General features: G+C 40.3%; 1 protein-coding gene across 1 annotated transcript; it reads right to left on the bottom strand.

Moving 5' to 3' along the window:
- Positions 1 to 436: 436 nt before the first annotated feature.
- Positions 437 to 4,522, bottom strand: LOC148134920 (putative G protein-coupled receptor 139). The gene is made up of 2 exons (XM_087985307.1): positions 4,456 to 4,522; positions 437 to 1,299 (listed from the first exon to the last, which is right to left on the bottom strand). The coding sequence occupies exons 1-2, from the start codon at positions 4,520 to 4,522 to the stop codon at positions 437 to 439; spliced, it is 930 nt and encodes a 309-aa protein (XP_087841433.1).
- Between the last annotated feature and the right edge of the window lie 16,347 nt (positions 4,523 to 20,869).

Here is a 20,869-nt window from a genome sequence, read left to right on the forward strand (position 1 = left end):
TTATAAAGAACACCTGATTTAGATGATTCAACATAATGGCTTCAATGCAATTTAACAGCCGTGATCTCTCTAAATTGCAGAGTCGGAGCAAGGAGGTAAATGGCGTCATTCTCCTCAAATTTCGAATATATATATCTGTCCATCCAGGTCTCTCTATGTGTCGTCGAACCCCTATTGTGCTGTTCTTTGGTGTATGTAGTCATTTAGACATTCCTGCCACAGTCATTGCTTCTTATTGGCTCTCTCGCGTTTGGTATCCAACAGCCGCTGCCAATGTTTCTCCAATTTGATTACTTTATACAAAGTATTTCCAACTGATAACATCACTTGGGAATTCATGTCATCCTCCAATCTATCGTTTGTAAACCATGATCTGCAACATCTCGCAGTTTCAGTGTTGCTATCATTTGTTTTGTTGACAAGTTAGTTGAATATTTCATGTAAAAATAGCTTCTAGTGGATTCCTGAGCTTCTCACGAAACCTCGGAAGGGATGCCACATAGATAATGGCGCTCGTACAGCAATTCAAATTCCGCAGCATATATGCAACAACTTTAAATGTATATTCACCATCACGATCTAAAGGATCATCAACATCAAAGTAATAAAAAATATACCACAGCCACATAAATATGAAGCTGCCGGATATGGCGAATAGTAAAATCACACACTGCCTTCTACTTTCCATCTCTGAATCACTAGAATTATCTACTTTACACTGACTTTTCAGTCCTTTACGGATACGACTGGCGACTATAATATGTTTCACTGTCAGAGCATTGAGGAACAGAATTAAACCAAAAGGTACCATTGGGGTTAGGATCTTCTCAAAGTTGTTAAATCCTTTCCACACAGGGTCATCATAATAAGCATCTTTATTTGAACAGTACCATGGTACATTGTTAATTATCTCATCAGGTTCAAATCTAAAGTAGATAGGAATATTTTTTAAACACAGCAGACTGCCGGTAGTTGCCAAAACTACAGTTGCAGTTTTTTCAGTGCAGTATTTGATTTTGAGTTTCTCACAACAAATAGTGACATATCGATCGAAGGTAAAAGCGATGGTGAACCAGACAGAACAGTCTATGACTGCACGACGCAGGGCATAGCGAACACTACACACCGGAGTGATGTCCAGGAACGATGGTGGGAAGTAATCATTCTTGATTTTGCTCAGTATTATCTCAATAATAACGACCAAAAGATCTACTGTTGCCATAGCCAGAAGGTAGCGAGTGGTGCAGGCAGAGATTCCACACTTTCCCCGAGCCAAAATTGCAATTGTCACTAAATTGACTGGAAGAGAGAGAAGGATAGAGAAGCGAAATATAATTGGAAAACACAAACATTCATCATTTTGAGTCTTTGAGTTAAGAGTTACATTTTAGCACCACAAATGTTTATATGGAATATTGTTAGATAAGCGATAATCTCAATGAACACACCTTTGACACACACTGCTCCTTCAGGTTCAACGCAAATGGAACATGAACAAGAAGCAGGGTGTTTCGAAGAGAAAAGAATGCAGGTAAGACATTGAATGAGAAATAAAATCATGACTGGTTGATCAACTTCCCTGTGTGTCCAGAGCAATTCCCTAATATGTTACACCCTTTATTAAATTTGAGCCAATTCCTAGAAAAGGGGAGCCCTTTCTTACAATACCAATTGTTCTTTGAACGTTCCCTCTGATTTGGCTGTCATGACGGATCATGATTTCAGGACACTACGGAAACATAATCAAAATGTATTGAACGACTTCAGCTGGGCAAAAAATACAGTAGAGTTTGATTAAATAAGGGTAATAATATACTTACGAGACATTTAGTACGCAGTCTATGCTAAGGGATTCAAGTCCGAAGTGTTCAGGAGAAATTGGTGAAGGTGTATCTAATAACTGCAAGAATCTCACACTACACCGAACATGCGGGATAGAATAGTACAGTATTGTACAAGCCATGCCCCCTCAATGTTGTGCCAACCGTTTATTGTTCTCTAAGATCAAACTAACCTATGCACCTACATTTCACTGTCATCCATGTGCTGACCCAAGTGTCGCTGAAACATCCCGAATGAAACTACCACCGCTGCTGGTAGTGACATTTCACATGCAAACCATTCTCTGTGTAGAAATTTACATCTGAACCCTCGCCGAAACCTTACCCCAATCAGCGTCAAATGATGTCCCCCCGTGACAGCAATTTTGTCCCTGTGAAAAAGTGTCTGGCTATTCATTGGATCAATTCCTGTCTTCATCATGTATACCTCGTTCAAGTCATCCCTCAAACTTTGTCGCTCTATTCAAAAACTCCACAGTACCCTGAAAAAATCTTCTCAAGACATGTCTTCGTATCCAGTTAATATCCCGTTAAATTTCCTCTGTACCCTTGCTAAAGCTTCGACATCTTTCCTATAATAAGGCAACGAAAACTGAACATCATATGTCAAATGTTGTCTCACAAGGGCTTTATACAACTGCAGCCTAATGTCGCGATTCGTAAACTCAATGCCCTGTTAATGAAAGACAACAAACCGCACGCCTTCTTACCAAATCTATCAACTTGAACGACAACTTTAAAACGAAGAAATTAGTCCAATTTGGAAACATTGCAAATTCAGATTCAACATCATTCAGATTAGTGAATAATGAAGTTTAACGCAGTGAAATCTCTTGAAATTACTCAGGCATTTGGGAGCTGGGCCTGTACAGTATGTTTGCACATGAGATCTTTTGTAATACTAGTGTCCACGAGAGTAGGCAATAAAATATTTTTCTAAAAGAATTCAAAACAGAATGCCATTTGCTGTAAGGTTGCGTAACTACCAGTTGAAGTAGGGAAATGAGAACATTTTGCGAGAAGGCAAATAAACCCTGAAAGAATTTTGGATGTTGTAAGGAAAAACCAAAAGCAGCTAATTTTGTAAAAGCTCAGGCGGTCTGGCTGCATATGTGGAGGCAGGTTAGAGTTAAAATTTCAGGTCCAGTGACCCTTCATCAGAACTGAGGAAGGCTGATGTTGATCATCAGGTATACCCGAATGGCAGGATACGTTTGTATGGTTAGAAGAGCAGGAATGGAGATGGAGCAGAGTGGAGCATGGAGAGAGTCACAATCTAATTCATCCAAATTACATATTTCATGCTCTAAAAACTGTCACATCAATGTTTGGTTTGAATAATCACGCGTAGTTTATTCTAGAATAACTAATTTCATTCATGGCACAATTGTAACTCGAGCTTTGATCAGGAAATGAGATTATAAAGCATCATGTCCAAAATGTGACTCTGCTCAGAGTCACAACACAGCGGTGCACCACGAAGATGCAAATAGATCCTGAAGGATAGTCCACTGAGCACACAGTCATTGGGATGAGGGGTCACAAACCAGTCAGGCAAACAGCTTCAGGTTTAATGGTCTCCGCGTAAAAGTGTGATAAATTGAAGCATTAACATTTGTGAGGCAAACTGTCCTGGTAAAGCTGATGATAATGTTTAAAAGTCTCGGGCCTCAGAGCCAGAACTGCCTGGGGAGATCACAGGATTTATTTTTCATTTTCGCTTTTGCTGTCGAGTAAATCAACGGGTGTGTTCACAAGAGTCTGGCAAGCATTCCACAACAAAACAAAATGCAGTGCAAGCACCTTTCTCTTAAAATGAACAAAATGCAAATATCAGGTGGAAGGTTTCAACATTTATACAATGCCGTCGAGCAGGCACCTCAACCTCAGTGAAGACTGAATGTAGTTTTCATGCTGAAACTTCTTGTTCATCTGATATGTTCCGAAAAGCGTACCATTTTGTAAAGGTTCCTCAAAATCCCAATGGTATGTCCCAGAGTTAACCACTGAAGTCTTGAACTAGGCTACAATTAAGTTAGTACTTGCTCTTTCAACTTGTAGATTTCACAGAGTCGAATGTGTAGTCTTAGCTATTATCAATTCTGTTGTTTAGGACCTTTTCTCACTCTTATGCTTCTGTCTGAATGATCCTGTTTATCTCCTTATTTTTGCATTCGGAATCTCAAGGCAAGAAATACTGGAGCATCCATCTGCTCAGTCGAATAGTGACTTATTTATTAAAAATATCCAGGTATTCATTTATTGTTCTTTATAAAATGCTTTTTGTCAAATAAATCAATTCGGAATGTATTTATAAACCATCAATTACTGAAATAGGAAATCAAATGTTTTCTTCAATGCTATCACTGTACGCTTCCACGTAGTCCTTACAGTAACATTTGCCTTTATTTATTTTGATTGACTGGTGATATATTCAGCGTAAAAACACGAAATGGGAAAGCTTGAAACAGTTGAAGCAACAGCAAATAAGCGCACAACTAGCTCAGGGACGTCTGAAACGAAACGATGTTTCAAGTAATGTTATTACTCAGATGATAATGGTACAGACTAAGTTAGGCATAATGGAACGGACTGAACATTTGTCACCACTAACCTGGAAAACCAATTGCGCCCAGTATAACGTAGAATATTTTCCTCACTGTTTGAATTGGAAGATGCATTTTCAGTGCGAATAGACTTGACGCTTTATTCTGCAGAGAATCCCCCGAAATTCGATTCTGAGATGACGGATTTGCAAGGCCTAAATTTTATACCTGTTCGCAGCTCCGCAGGGATATTAGTGTTGCAATATCAAACTGTTGTTTGTCTTGAAAACCTGGTCAAAAAAAAAAACAGATGACGGCACCTGACATAATTCCCCGATGCAGGATTATGTGCACAGTGAGGAATGAATTCGAGAAAAAAACAACCCTTCATCATAGGATACAATTGGTCCCATAGAGTAACTAACCAGAAATTGCAGGGAGGTTGAAAAAATGCAAATGGTCCTTTGTACAAGTTCATTCCCAAGACTGGCCAACGTATTGTATCAGTGATAATCTTCCCTCAATGACCATTGAATGAGTTAATTACTACCATAAGAGGATACACACAGACCTCTTTACTGAATTCAGGAGCATCTCAACTCTCTTTAGCTGTAGGGAGTCTACTGAATATTCCACAATGTCATAGTCAGCAAGAAGGGATGCCAACTTTTTCACGGTCTCATTCAGATCTGTGTTCGGGAACTCAACAAATCTCTCCCCCTCTGCGTCAGTTTTCATGGTGGAGGACTCCAGCAGCAAAGAGCGACTTGGAGAGACGGAGAGGACAGACGTGAGTACAGGTCATCACGAAAGAGAAAGTGCAGGTCAGTTAAAGTGACTGAAGGACGATGAATCCCCATGACTGGACCGATTGAATCACAGAATTCTAAACGAGATAGCGAAGGAAGTTGCTGAGGCATTGCTGGCGATCTTTTCGGAGAGGGGAGGAGATTGCCAAATGATTGGAAAATGATTAACTTAGCAGCCTTGCTAATGGAGGGACATAACCAGAAGACAGAAACTAACGTGCATCAGTGTGACCCTGGGTTGGAAACATTTTGGAGCCTCTTATTAATAATAAGATGGAGGATAACTTGAAAGTGCCATCCAAACTTGAAAGCTAAAGTAGGGCTTAGAAGTTACAGTTTTAGTGGGGGATGTAATACTTGACAGGAACATTAGAATTATTTGAGAAAGTTACAAACAAGTTACGTAAAGGAAAGCTAGTGGATGAGATCTCTTTGGAATTTCTGAAGCCTTTGGAAATGTACCAGACAGGAGCCTGTTCAACAAGATGACATTATGGGCAAGTTACTGCATTGTAACTGGTTAGATGAATGATCTAATGCTCAAAGCGTTGTTGGAGTACAAATATGGGATTTGTCCTTTAGTCAACATGCAGGTTCAGCTGCGAATTAAGGAAACAAGTTGAATGCCTACGTTCATTGTACGAGGGCGAGAATGCAACAGTAGAGATTACTGACGACGTTGTATAAGGCTCTGATCAGACTGCAATTCAAATGTTGTGAGCAGTTTTGGGCCCCATACCTCAGGATATTCTGGCATTGACTGGGATCGAGAGGAATATTTACAACAATTATCCTGTGAATGATGACCTTGTCATATGAGCATTAGCTGATTACTCTGGCTTTGTACTCTATAGCGTTAATCAGGAAGTACGGCGTTCGAATTTAAAATTACAGAATGCTAAGAGGCTTTGACAGAGTGGATGCGATGGAGATGTTTCTATTAGTTGGAGAGATAAGTATTCATTCGCACAGCCTCAGAATGAATGGCAACACCTCGAAATTGAGATGACGACAGCTTTCTTCAGCCAGAGCGTGGAAAATCTGTAGAATACATTGTCATAGATGATTGTTGCTGCCAAGTCATTCGGTGTAATTCAAACTGAGACAGAGAGGTTCCAGATGATTAAGTGGATTAAGGTGAAGCAGCAGGATAATAATATTGAGAAACACATAAGCGAAATGGCAGAACAGATAGAAGGGGCGGAATTGTTTTGGTTCCTCTTTCGTCTTATGGCCTTATCATTGAAGAGTCTAATTTGTGCACACAAGTGAACTGCATCACCTGAGAAAAAAGTCTCTGAACTTTTCCTCACTCAGTCACTTTTGGTCATATTGCCAAGCAATTAATCAAACTTAGCATTTTCAATCTTGCTCGATCTGCGATGCATCTGAGTTTCTCAGGTGCCTGATGTACCTCATTGTCTGATGGACTCATGGGTATTCATGTGCAAACATGATAAATTGTACGTTGGCTATCTGCCTCTGCAATTTGCAGCCCATTAGTGAATCTTCCACAGAATACAATCTCGACAGCATGGAAACATGATATTCAGTCCAACAAGACCACGTTGATCCTCTGACGATTATCCCACCCAGACTCATCCCCTTTCCCGTAACCTTACATTTCCAATGGCTAACACGGGTAGCCTACATTTCCCTGAAGTTTATCGGCAATTTTTCTTTGCCAATCCATCTAACATGAACACCTTTGAACAGGGAGGAAACCGGTAGAAATCCACGTATACACGAGGGAACGAGCAAACTCCACAGATTTGGCTGGGGATGGAAATGATCTCAGGACACTGCAGTTGTGCGGCAGCAGGGCTGACAAATCAGCCGCCGTGACGTCCAACAGCAGTTATCATTTACCAGAATCTGATGTTGCCTAAGCCATTTAAATACACGTGGCTAAAAGATGCTGGGAATCATTCAAGGGTTGTCCACCATCGACAGGTCACAAATCTGAATCGGAACGGTAGCTCAGTGGTTAGCACAGCTGCCTTAACAGTGCCAGGGACCCGGGCTCGTTTCAAGACTTGAGCGACTGTCTGTGTGAAAGTGGTACAATATCCCTGCTTCCCTGCGTGGTTCACTGCAGTTGTTCCAGTTCCTTCTACTTTTCTAAAATGTGCAGGTCTGGTGGGTTGGGCATTCTAAATTGACCTTAGTGTTCGGGAGTGTGTAGGTTATGTGCATTAGTCATGGGAAATGGAGGCTAATAGGGACTGGGCCCTCTTTTCATTCAGAGCATTGGTGTGGACTTAGTGAGCCCATGGCCCTGTTTCCACCCTGTGCGGATTACATGACCGGGATGCAATACTTGCCACTTGGATAAATGGGTGCAGATTCAACAACATATGAAGATATTCGACAGAATTAATGTCGGATCAGGCCTCCATGATTGACAAGTTGTACCATCTTCAAGGTACACTGCAGAAATTCATCACGGCTTATTCGCCCACATATTCCGAAATGTAAGCCATTATGCTCTCTCGGGACAGTGGCCGCAATTATATGAAAAAATCACGAATAGGGATTATTCTCCTCACTCACCACGCTTCCGATTAATTTGCATCTCACTCCTTCAGTGTTACTGGGGCAAAATTTCTGAAATGTCCCCGTGACAGTACAGTGGTTGTCTGTACTCCACTTGGAGTTGAGCATTTCATAAAGGCTACTCTCACCACTACTTTCTCAAGGCAACTAGGAAGGTCAATAAATACTGGGTACACCAGTGAGTTCATATCACAAAACTGCGCTAAAAAGGTATCACGACCACCATTCAACTACCATAAATTTTCTGCAGGAATTGGCAGTTTCATGAATTCTGGGATACATATTTGGATTGTGATTGATTACACACAAGAGGCTGTTGTGTTAGTGAGGGCATGTTGAAATTTGGCGGTCCATGAGTGTTCGGGTAATAACGTTTGGATTGGGCACTGCTGTGTTGCGTTAAAGGTAATGGGGGACATCGAGATGGATCATCACAGGAATCTCATATTTTGAAGCCTCATGATCAAAACATACTTTGAGTACATAGGTAAACTGTATTACGTTAGAAAAATAAAGTAACTGAAGTTTTAAATCATTTGATGATTATGTTGTCAAGCCTCGGACAAAAGTTTGCATATGTCATTTTGCTATGTCTGGCTCCATCTTAGCTCCTCTGGAGCCCTGGTGCACCTCTTTGCCTGATGCGTTGATAGTTCACTGTTAAACATAGTAAATTGTGTATTGATTAACTGCCTCTGCCATTCATTGCTTATTTACGAATATTCAAGAGAACAGAATCCCTACTCCACAGAAGCAGCTCATTCAGCCAAACAAGTCCACATTGTTCCTCCAAAGAGCATCCAACCCGAACAATTCCGCTACCATTTCACTTTACATTTCTCATGGCTAACGCAGCTAACTGACAAATCTCTGAAGATTATCAGCAGTTTAGCATTGAAATCCACCCAACGTGAACACCTTTGGACTGATTTGGAAATAATCACCTGATGAAGGAGCGTCGCTCCGAAAGCTAGTGTGTTTCCAATTAAACCTGTTGGACTATAACCTGGTGTGTGATTTTTACCTTTGGACTGAGACAGGAAAACGGATAAACCTGTCGAAATCAACACAGTAAAGGGGTACATGTAAATTCCACACAGACAATTGGTTATTATTTGTGGCGTGTCAGATAATTCAGTAGATTCTGAGTGATAAAGTACACATGCATTTGTAAAGATTGGACTTCATTAAGATCAGTGTGCTTGACTTTAGACAGGGGAGATCATGACTCAGAGATATGTTAGAGTTCTTGGTTGAAGTGTCTCGCAAGATTCACAACGACATGAGGGTAGATGCAATTTGTACGGATTTCTGTAAGGCGTTTGGTAAGGTTCTACATGTTAGATGGTTCTGTAAATTTAGTTTGCCTGAAATCCCAGGAGAGTTACATAATTGGATACTCAATTAGTTGGATGGTAGAAAGCATAGGGTAATTGTAGAAGGATGCTTGTCACACTGGACGCCCATGGAATGTTTGCGTGTCTCAGGCGTCGTTGCTGGGGCCATTGCTGCTTGTTATATACATAGACTATTTGGATGAGAATGTGAAAGGCAATGAGTTTGCAGATGACACTTCGATAGGCAAGACTGTGAACAGTAAGGAAAGTTGTCATAAATTGCAGAAGGGCCTTGATCATCTGTGGGTCAGGTAATGCCAAATGAAGTTTAACATAGATAAAAGTGAAGTCTCGCATCCTGGAAAGTCAAATTAAGGTCGGACATTCATCGTGAATGGCAGAATGTTAAGCAGTATAGAGAAATAGAGGGACCTCAGAGTTCCGTGTGTAGGCTTTTCTGAAAGTGGCATCAGAGGTAGCCAGCGCAATGAACAAAGCTTTTGGCACAATGACTTTAATCAGTCAAGGCATTGAGTACAGAAGTTGAGAAGTTATGTGACAGTTGTGCAGGACTTTGGTGAGACAGCACTTGGAGTATTGTATTCAGTTGTGCACACCTTGCTATAGTCAGGATGATATTAAAATGAAAAGTGTGCAGAATAAATTTAGATGTTGCCAGGACCCAACGGTCTGAGTTATAACGGGGTGGGTGGGGGAGGTTGGACAAGCTTAACGTTTTTCTTAAGTGCGTTGGAGACTACTGAAGGTCGTAAAGAAGCCAATAAGATAATGAGTGGCATGGACAGGATAAATTCACTCAGGTTTTTGTCTTCCGAATATTGTGGAAAGATGGACAAGAGGGCAACAGTTTAGGCTTAAAGTCGACAAAAATAAAAGAGTACCTGAAGGGCAACTTCTTTACGCAGAGGATAGTATGTCTTTGAAATGTCCTGCCAGTTGAAGTTGTTGAGGTCGGTACATTTACAACACTTAAAAGGCATTTGGACAGATATGTGGATGGAAAACTTTTAGAAGAGTATGGAAGAAGTGCAGGCAAATGTTGTTAGCGTAGATGGACATTTTGATCAGTATGGGCCAGTTTGTGTCGATGAGCCTGAATCCGTGCTAAAGCTGCCTATGATTCTATTACTCCATGCATGGGTTGACACCCTGATGAAATGAATTAAAATAATCTGTCGCTTCAGTCCAGAAGCACAACCGCTTCCCACTCTTGCCTCGCGGAATTCTGGTCGCTCATTTTAACAACTCCTGGTAACTCCACTCGGGATTCACAGGTATTCCTGGGAATGCTCGTTGTCCGTTGCACGCACTGACCACCACCATTTATATTTGATGCTCACCTTCACTTTCAGAAAGTGGTGGAAATCCAATAGGCACCTCGCATTTTTTATTTGGATTTGAGTTTATTTTCTTATTCCCCAAACGGGTTTGCAACCACACAGTGAGCTCGGGACCATTTTTTTTACATTGTTCATAGGTCTGAAGGCCAATCTCACCTTTGGCACTTATATGGTGTTCCAAACTCAACACAACAAGGCACAATTGCGGACGGCTATCCATAGATTTTTAGATGCGATGAGTTTAATATATGATAAAAGCTATCATTGATTTCCCTTCTCTTATGATGTTTCAATATATAATCATATGATGTTTGTGAACTTGGCTTAGCATTGGAGGAACCTGGAGCTGAAATTTTAGTTTTTGATATATCGTGCTTGCTTTTCCTCACGTGTAAATGTCATTTTAAAAATTGCTAAGAAAACTCCATTTCAAACAAACCATGAGAATACAGCCTAATGCGAAGCAAGCGCTTGTTTTCATAATTCTTTCCATACCTTGGGTTTTGCGACCTGTATGTTTGAAGAAGAGGGGCCAGAGGAAAAGTTCTCGTGCCATGAGATAGACAATATGACATTTGAACATAACGGTTTCATCACAGTGCAGTCGTCCATAGGTCAGAAGCCTATAAGAGGAAACCTCGAAATGGCGTTTTCAGTGACGAAGACACACTTATTATCGACAAACTGGTTCTTATGGCTCATGTTAAGTGAGATTGAACTAAGTGTGAACTTGTTATAATAATCGGGGAGAGACATTTCCCTAATAAGTTTACAACGAACGGTAAGACAATTATTTCCTGAAAGGAGATGGATTGAAGACATGCCAATGGCCAAGAATATTAAACATGGTTATTGGGGGAACGTTTTGCTGACATCTGAGTTTTTGCAGATGTGTTGGGTAGGCTAAATTATATGCAGGTGGACAGATCCGTAAGACCGGATGGGATCTATCTTAGGTTGCTCAGGGAGGCGACAGAGGAAATAGCTGTGGCTCTGAGAAATATCTTTGTCGCACGCTTAAACACAGGTAATGTTGGAGGACTGGAGGATTGCTCATGTTGTCCCACTGTACAAGAAGTATAGTCGGGATATTCAAGGTAACTACTGACCAATAAGCCTGAGATAACTGATCGGAAGGTTGCTGGAGAATGTACTGAGCGATAGAGTCTATTTATATTTGGAAAAGAATAGACTTATCAGTGATAGGCAACACGGTTTGTTTGCGGAGAGATGTGCCTTAACAACGTAATAGAGCTCTTTAAGGAAGGATGGGCTGCAAGATTTCGTAAACATGGACTTTAGTGAGACATTGATTAGGTTTCCCATTGTAAACTCATCGAGAAAGTGAAGTCCCATGGTGTGCGGGGTGTTCGACCGAAGCGAATAAAGAACGAGTTAAGCAAGAGGAGACAGAGAGTATTAGATGAAGTGAGTTTCTCGAAATGGAGAAAGGTGACCAGTGATTTTCCACAGGGATCAGTGCTGGGGCCATTGTTGTTTGTGAGATACATAAATGATCTGAAAGAAGGCATTGCTGGTATTATCAGCAACTTTGCAGATGAAACGAACATTGGTGGAGTCGCAGACAGCATATGGGAAAACCAAAGAATACAGGAGAATTCAAATAGACTGGTGAATTGGGCGAATAAGTGGCAAATGGAGTTAAATCCAGGTAATGTGAGATGATGCATTTTGGGAGCGAATGATACTGTGAACGAAAGAGTCTAGGGAGAAGTTGATGATCAGAATGGTGTGGGAATTCAGGGCTATTGTAAACCAAGAGTGACTGCACAGGTGGATAGAGTTGTCAAGAAGGCAAATGGTATGCGTGTCTTCATCGGAAGTGATATTGAGTATAAGATCTTGCAGGTCATTTTGAAATTGCAGAAGAATTTCGATTAGCCGCATTTAGTATATTGTGTACTGTTCTGGTTGCCACTTTGCCATAAGGATGTGGACGCTTTGAAGAGGGCGCAGACAAGGTTTACGAGGATATTGCTTGGTATGGAAGGTGCTAAGTATGAAGAGAGATTAGGCAGCTTTGTATTGTTTTCATTAGACAGAAAGATATTAGCGGGGACCTGGTTGAGGTCTACAAAATCATGAAGATTATATAAATAGTGTTAAAAATCACACAACACCAAGTTATAGTCCAACAGGTTTAATTGGAAGCACACTAGCTTTCGGAGCGACGCTCCTTCATCAGGTGATTGTCGAGGGCTCAATCGTAACACAGAATGTATAGCAAACATTTGCAGTGTGATGTAACTGAAATTATACATTGAAGAATTGATTGTCTGTTTGAAGGGTTGAAGGGCCGAAGGGCCTGATCCTGGGCTTGCATTTTATTTGTTCTCTTCTTAAAGAGATTGCGAAATAGATTATGTTTTCTTTTCTGAATACAATCACTCCAGCAAGCGACAAATGAAGATGAAAGGCTATTAAATGCTCCGTTTCCAGAACAAATATTTTGTTGTTTTGCGAAAGATGCAATCGCAGTATTTTGCTACCATGTTGAAGGGGTAACCTACACTTAAAACTGAGACCAAAAATAAGCATTATAGTGTATCAAGTGGAAATTCAGCTGATGTCCAAATAGTTTCCCATGATTAAATCCCCACATATTCACAGGAATACAGAGTGTGAGAGTCAAACCATTGTGGAAATATGGAGTCCTAAAATATGGAAGCAGACCTTGCGTCCATCACGTCAAGGCTGATAAGATATCCTCACCAGATCTAGTTCTATTGACGAGCATTTGGTCAATATCATTGTCAATGCTTCTTATCCATCGTTCCATCCAGAGGCCGTTAAACTGTTTGAATTGTACACACTTCCATTACTTCTCTGGCAGTTCATTCTATATGTGCACCAACGTCTGCGTGAAAAAGTTCACCCTTATCCCGGTGATAAGTTTTTTCTCTTCTCACCTGAAAGGTATGTCTCTTGTTTCCTGGATTCCTGAAGAAGGACTTATGCCCGAAAGGTCGATTCTCCTGCTCCTTTGATGCTGCCTGACCTGTTGCACTTTTACAGCAACACATTTTTCAGCTCTGATCTCCAGCACCTGCAGTCCTCACTTTCTCCTATGTCCTCTTGTTTTGCACGCCTTAAAAGTGGGAAAATGATCCTGTCTCCTCACCCTACCCACCCCCTCATAAGATCACCCTCACCCTCTTGCGCTGCAGGTAGGAAAAACACTGCCTTTTCAGCCTCGCCTTAGAACTCGCTCTCTCTAAGTCCAGCATTCGAGTAAATCTTTTCTGAACATTACCAATTTTAAGAGATTCCTTTCGAAAGCAGGGTGATTAGGATTGAAAGCAGTATTTTAAATTAGCCTCACCAATGTTCTGTACAACTGCAACATGACATCCGAACTCCAATATTCAATAAAGGCAAGGGTGCAAAACACTTGCTGAACTATCCTGTCTACCTGCGACTGCACTTTCAAGGACAGATGAGCCTTTACTCCAAGGTCTCTTTTAGCAGCAACACATCCCAGGACCTCACCATTAATTGCATAAGTCCTGCTCTGATTTGCGTTTCTGAAATGCAGAACTCACATTTATCTCAGTTGAACTCAATTTTAACTCCTGCCCCCAATGGCACATCTTATCCAAGATTCCACTGCATTCGGACATAATCTTCTTCAATGTCCATTACGTCACTTATTTTGATGTCATGTGCAAAATTACTAACCATCCCTTCGATGGATTCTTCAGAATGGCAGTCCAATCGCAGATTGCATTTCACCTGTCAAGCTTGGATGAAGAAAACAAATAATAATATTTAATGAATGGCATGGCATTGGGAAGCTAAGTTGGATATAGGATCCTCATGTATTTATTCTTAGTTCTTTTAAAGTCAATAGAGCACGTGATTATTAAAGTTAAGAAGACACAGAAGTTACTTTATCTGTCTCTCGTTGCAGCGTATAAGTGCAAGGAGTTAATGTTGGACTTGTGAAGCTATGTGCAGTTCTGTTGCCTTCCCGATAGGAAGCATGTGATAGCACGAGTGGGAAAACAGGGAAGATTCACCCGGACGTTGCCTGGAATGAAGAAACTGTGTTATAAGTAAACACTAGATGGACTTGAAATTTTTTCCTTCAAGCAGAGAACACTGAGGAAGCACATGATGGAGGTGTATGAGATTATGAGGGGTTTTGACAGAGTAACGAGGGATCAGCTTTTCCTCTTGCATGAGGGATCAATCAGGAGACAGCATACTCATGGACAAGGGACGGAGATTCAGAAGACATTCGGGTGAATGTTGATTGAAAATGTTTTGACTGATTTGAAATGGGGAGGAATTAATTGTAGCTCAAAATCATTAGATAACAATAAATGTTAAGAGTAGGAACATGTAATTTTTACAGTAAATGACAAAGTAGACAGAAATTATCCACAAAGATGTTTGTGAAATAGTGACAGTCGATTTTAAAGAATCAGTAAAGGTGTTGTTAGAATAACACCTGAAATCAAATCTTCACCCAAATAGAAAAAGTTTCCAAGAATTAGGGGTCTGCAATCACCATTATAAAAGTCGGGGGTGGGGGTGGGGGAGGCGGGGCGATGTGATGATTTAGTTATATTATTGCTGGACTGTTCATCCAGAGATGCAGTTAATGTTCTGTGGACTCGGATTTAGAATCCCGCCACAAAATGAAATCTAACTTCAATGATCTGGAATTAAGAGTCTAATGATGTCAATGAATTAATTCTTGATATTCGGGCAAAATATGGTCTGGGTGATAAATGGCGTTTAGTGAATGATACTGCGATCCTTATCCGCTCTGGCCAACGCGTGAAGCCAGACCCATAACAATGTAGGTGAATCTTAACTGCCCTCTGGGTCATTAGCGACCAGCAATAAATGACAATCTGCCAAATCAGAACCTCATCTGGTGAATGAATGTTACACAAAAGAAACTGAAGGGGGCTAACCGACAATTTCACCAGGTTGCACGTTGTCTTAATCCTAACTCAGACACACAATGCTGTCAGAAGGTGAGAAGAGACATTTTCGACCTCGTTTTGATCCAACAGTTATTAATTTCGTTTTAGTCAAAACATGCATATTGAATTTTGGTACATTTCAGAAAGAAGAACGGTTAATTGGAAAGGTGTGGTGGTGTAATGATGAGCACTGCTCCCTGGAGTTAGTAAGTTCTCTGGATGCTCGGGTTTCTTCCAATAGGCCAGTGTTCAGCATGTTAAGTGAATTTGTCTTGTTCCAATGGTCTGTAGCATGGTGTTAGGTGGGTTAACTATGGTAAAGGTAGGTATCTGGGAATAGGATTGTATGCATCTCGGATTGTCCGTGCAGACCTGTTGGGCCAAAACAGTAACGGTACACTTTTAATGATGTTTTGTCAATCTGGAGGAAATTGCTCCCGCTTGAACTCTATCGGTCAATTCAATACAAACGCTGTTTGAACAAACCCAGAAGATCCTGACAGACATTTCCAAGTTAACACATGAAGGTTATTTTATCCATGCGGGGTTGGGTGAGGTGTGTTAGCGATGGCGTGCAGTGTAGCCTGCTAAAGTAGCTAATTGAATCAAAACATTTTTATATTTAAAACAGGAGATTTCACATTGCAATCAATAAAATCTATATTGCACTACCTCACAATAACCAATAACATTCAAAATGCACGATGACTTTCTGCAATGAGTCCCAGTGAATTCGAAGCGAGGTTCCACTCGTATCGTCCAAACATCTTCAAGCAATGATTTCACAAATAAATCGAGCAATATGGGAATGTCTACTCTAAACTGGTCAAGTGCAGAGCAGAAACTTATTCGAATATTTCAGAGAGAACCAGCGAAGACATAAAGGGCTAAGCGACCTCCTTCTGCAACATAAATTAATGAAAACCGTGACGTTTGTCCTTAATCTCTAATTGTCTCAACAGTGGGGGAATAAGATGGTTCTTTTCTCCACCAATCAGTCTCTCAATCAATAAGTTAACGGAATGAATGTAATTTCTCGCCTCTAACACATAAGAAAGTAGAGTTAAATGGTTACTGATTGTTGTGCCTACGAAATCGCAGGAAAATAAGTGCAATTTTAAATGGTTGTTTATATTGAAGTTACTTCAAATTTTACCAAAGCGATTCTCCCTTATGTGACGAGTAATGCACCAGCGAGCACAGTGTTGTAATTTCAAATAAAATCTTAAAGATGCCATCAGGGAAGAACCGTATTGGTCGATGTAATGCTTATTTCCCATGCAATACGTGATAAGAGATTTTTCCTATTTGTCATTTTGGAATTGGTTGATTACAGACTGCAATATTCATATCATACATTCAGCACAATCAGCAAGATCATCTAAAAAAGAAAATGAGATACATTGATACCTTTTTTTAAGTTGCAGTCAATATTGAAGTAAATCGTTTACACTTGTCTATCGCCACTATTCCTTATTATAGTTACCTTTTACTCCTGAATTTGATGCATGTGTGATCAAAAAATGATTCAGACTAAATGGAAAATACCACCTCCAAAAAACGAGCAAAATCCAATAATTCTGAACTTGCATTCCCTTCCTTATTCACATTGCCAGAAAGAAATTTTATTATAAAGATAGTATGTAACATACCTTAACAGCACATTTCCTGCAAGAATTAAGTTATTGTTCTCCTTTTTTTCTGTATTTCTTTTCTCGTGTATCCTCTTCATGTATCGTAATGGAGATTTGATCACACATTTCAGCTATTCTCTGAACTTCCTATGGGTCGCTAGATAAATACAAGAGTTTTGAAAACATCTCAACAACTTCAGGAATGCAACAGTTTCATTGGCGATATAATTAGAGGTTTTGTGGTTTCCCTGGTAATAATTCGCGCTTACAAATCTGGTAATCACAAAATTCACAGCTTTTTTTTAAACAGAGCTTTATAAAACTGACCAGTATTAAGAGGAGGAAAACGATTTATTTCCTTCGATTCTCCGTTTCTGGGTGAACTTGATTCTCACTCCCGAACGACCGGACTCCTGAGCGAGTTATATTGGTCAGTGCATATGTCGGACATTCATTGAATTAAACAGAATAATCAGACTAAACGGAAACCAAACGCTGAGGTGGTAAAAAGCCAGATAAACGCTATCCCTGCAGGAGAACGATAGTTGGCGACAATCCCACCTTGTTCACTTTTTGGTAAGGTTCAAATTGAAATAAGATTCGCATTTCCTTTAATCAACCCAGAAGCGAAAAGATGACTACAACTGATATTGCTGTTTTGTTGCTGCAATAATTTATTTGAAAGTTCTGGCAGAGATCACGACAAATTGCTCAAATGTGTCGGACAAAATGCTCCAAATAGATAAATCGAACGAGACAGCAGTTAGATATTAAATGATTTTGTTCTATGCCCTACACCGATGTGTAGGGCATAGAACAAAAACAGAAGATGTTAAATGAAAATATGATACACCATAAAATTGGTAACAATGACCATTAGATCTGTTATTGCCATTTCCACCAAAGAAACAGAGAGACACTTTGAAGGGCCGCAGTTTTGTCTTGACAGAATCGAGATTGTGACTGAGTACTCTGTAAGACAGATAGAGCCGAGAATTAATATTGGAGTGACTGAAAAACGTAACTATTGGCTGTACATATATCTGTTCAGTGCATTTCTCAAAATGACAGAATGATCCACATATTGAATAAGATGAATAAGATACAGCAGACAACTCTCTGCACTGACTGACAAGTCGGTCCTGTAAATCATTTGGCCAGGCGCTTTCAGTATATAAATAACAAATCATTTTTAAAGAATGATGTGGATATTACAGAAACACAATTGATGTGGTTATTCCATTAATAATTCACGAGTCTCCAATATAAAGAATGAAAAACATGACGTTTCATACGGGTTAACAAGTGACAGTTTAAATTATCTCTCCAGGAAGGGCACCAGATGCAAGGATTGGGTAGTAAGTCTCTTTAGCCTGGATACCAGCTTTGTACATTTCTTTGTCAGAAACAAATGTTTGTAATAGCTGAAGGATTCTGAATTATGCACGCCTTAAATAATAGAAGGATCGCCGTATTTGTGCTAGCAGTAAACCTGCAGTGAATCAAGCAAGTTGATGTATTCCTCACATTACTCATAATCATTTAACAAATGTATTCGTGCCAGTTAATAGCACCGAAGAAGAAAGCACTGGCTTTGATGTATCATAGTTGAATAAAGTATGACATGCAACTGAAAAAAACTCTCTCGCTTTATTTGTTGGCAGTCTGCTTCTTATGATTGAGGCATGTGAAGTGCCCCCATCACTTTACCTATGGTAAACCTCCCACCTTTCCAACATCATTCTACTTTCTTTTACCTGCAATATTATCAACTTCACAAACGTCTGGACCTTCTACAAACTGCATTTCCTGCATAATTAATTATGATCGTAATCGTTTCTTCATTGGTAAATAGACAACTACCTGAGTCTTAATCATTTAATTCCATCTGCAATCGGCTGCGTTTAAATTGGAAGAGGAGATGGTTTAGTGCAGGATATTTGCAATCCCTCAAATGGGGTAAAAACAAGAGTAAAAATTCCGAAGTTCATTTGATGAGAAAGGGATGCAATCAGTCCGATAGTTACAGTCTTCCGTGATTGGCGCATGTTAAGCATTTATAGTTATTAAGACAATCGTGTCGTCCTGTTTTCCATCACATATTTCCAAGTGCTGATGTGCTTACTTGTTTTGATCACTGACTGATGGATCGCAGTGCAGTACATCAAATCAATTGAAACTGCTGCATACGTGCAGTGACATGATGTGGAATGAAATTCTGCCATCTTTGCAGATCCGACGTGAAGAAAGATTATAACCATCCACTGCTGTTATGTGCTGTCAGTTGGTCGTGCAGTGAGCTTTCTCATTCTTTAATGTTGGAGTGTGTTACAGTCACAGTCATAGAGTTTTAATCAAGTAAAATATCCCTTTGGACGACCTCGTACTTACCGACTAGATATCGAAATTAAGCAAGCCACATTTTTCTGCCTCAAACCTCTAAACTCTTCCTATTGGTGTACTCATCAAGAAGCCGTTTAAAATATGTAATTAAGCCTGCCTCCACTACTTCCGCCGTGAGGTCATTCAACCGAGGCAGCAAAATCTGCGTGTCGTTGTTGTCCCATAGGTCACTATAAAGATGCCGCCTCTCATGTTGGACTCCGCTACCCTTGGGGGCGGGAGGGGGAAAGATCAGCTATAAATTCTGTTAAGGACCAGGCCAGACCTCCTCAGACTCTTGAAGAATGTAGCCCAGAAAATTGGCTCGTTGTTTGAAGCGGGTGTGAGTGGATATTTCACGAGTAATGTATTGGCCCATCCCCTTGGTTTTGAAAACAAAATCACAATCGATTCACAAGATTACTGAATGGAACATAAAGAAAAAAGAACAGAATGTGGGATAACTTAAATATCCGAAAATCCAACAGGTGATCGCAACCTACTCATGCTGTTCTAAACTTCCACAAAATTCCCCATAAACACACGTTAGAAAGAAAAGGCAAAAACAAACACAAGGTCTTACAGGAGGGAGAGATGTCTGAGGTGTTCTTCATTGAACACTTTCTCTCATGTATTTATTTCTTTGCACAGCAGCCACGAAAAAAAAGTCTGACGGCTTGCTAAAATCAATCCAAGGTGTGCAGTGAAGTGGATGATGATAGTGAGTTAGACCATACACTACGATTTGGCTTCGCAAATCAATTTTAATCCATGACAGATGGAAGTTAGGCAAAAGAAAAATCCTCACGTGGAAAGGGAAATGTGGATCTCAGTGAAAATCAGAAGTAGAGCTCACCACAGGCGAAAATTAAGATCCAAGAGAGGGACAAAGAAGGTTAAAAGCTCTGAGATTTTTATTGTAATGAAGTAGGACACATGAAATCACGGTGTTGCTCGGCGATGAAAAGCATAGGAAAGCCAGACATTGGAAACGAAGATAAGCCTGGATGTCTTGTTGGAGTGCGTACAGAAAGCATATTGGAAGTTAGAAAGTTGTATCAGAGAGCACAAGCTGATTAGCGGTGATCAGAGATCAGTTTACGTGGAAATGCCAGGTCTGCTTAAAGAAAACCTGCAAAAGTAAAATTTATTGACATGGGCCAGACGTAGCAGGTATACAGTTAACAATATTAAGGGAAACGGGATCCTCTCCGTCTGTGATGCTGAAGGATGGGGACACATAAACTCCTGAACTACTCTTGCCAGAAAAGCTATTCGTAACGGGAATTCATGGTGAGACAAAACGTGGTCAGGTATGTAGGGCAACGTTAGTGTGTCCAGAAAAGAGTTGATAATTTTTGCGAGGAACACTGTACAAACTCTCAGCTCCAGGAAGACAATTTCTCCTAACAAATGATCTGGCTGATTCCCTCTGAACTCGAAAG

The sequence above is a fragment of the Chiloscyllium plagiosum genome, unplaced genomic scaffold, assembly GCF_037043375.1.
Source record: "Chiloscyllium plagiosum isolate Xiang-an unplaced genomic scaffold, Cpla_swu_hap1 HiC_scaffold_52, whole genome shotgun sequence".
NCBI classification, from domain to species: Eukaryota; Metazoa; Chordata; class Chondrichthyes; order Orectolobiformes; family Hemiscylliidae; genus Chiloscyllium; species Chiloscyllium plagiosum.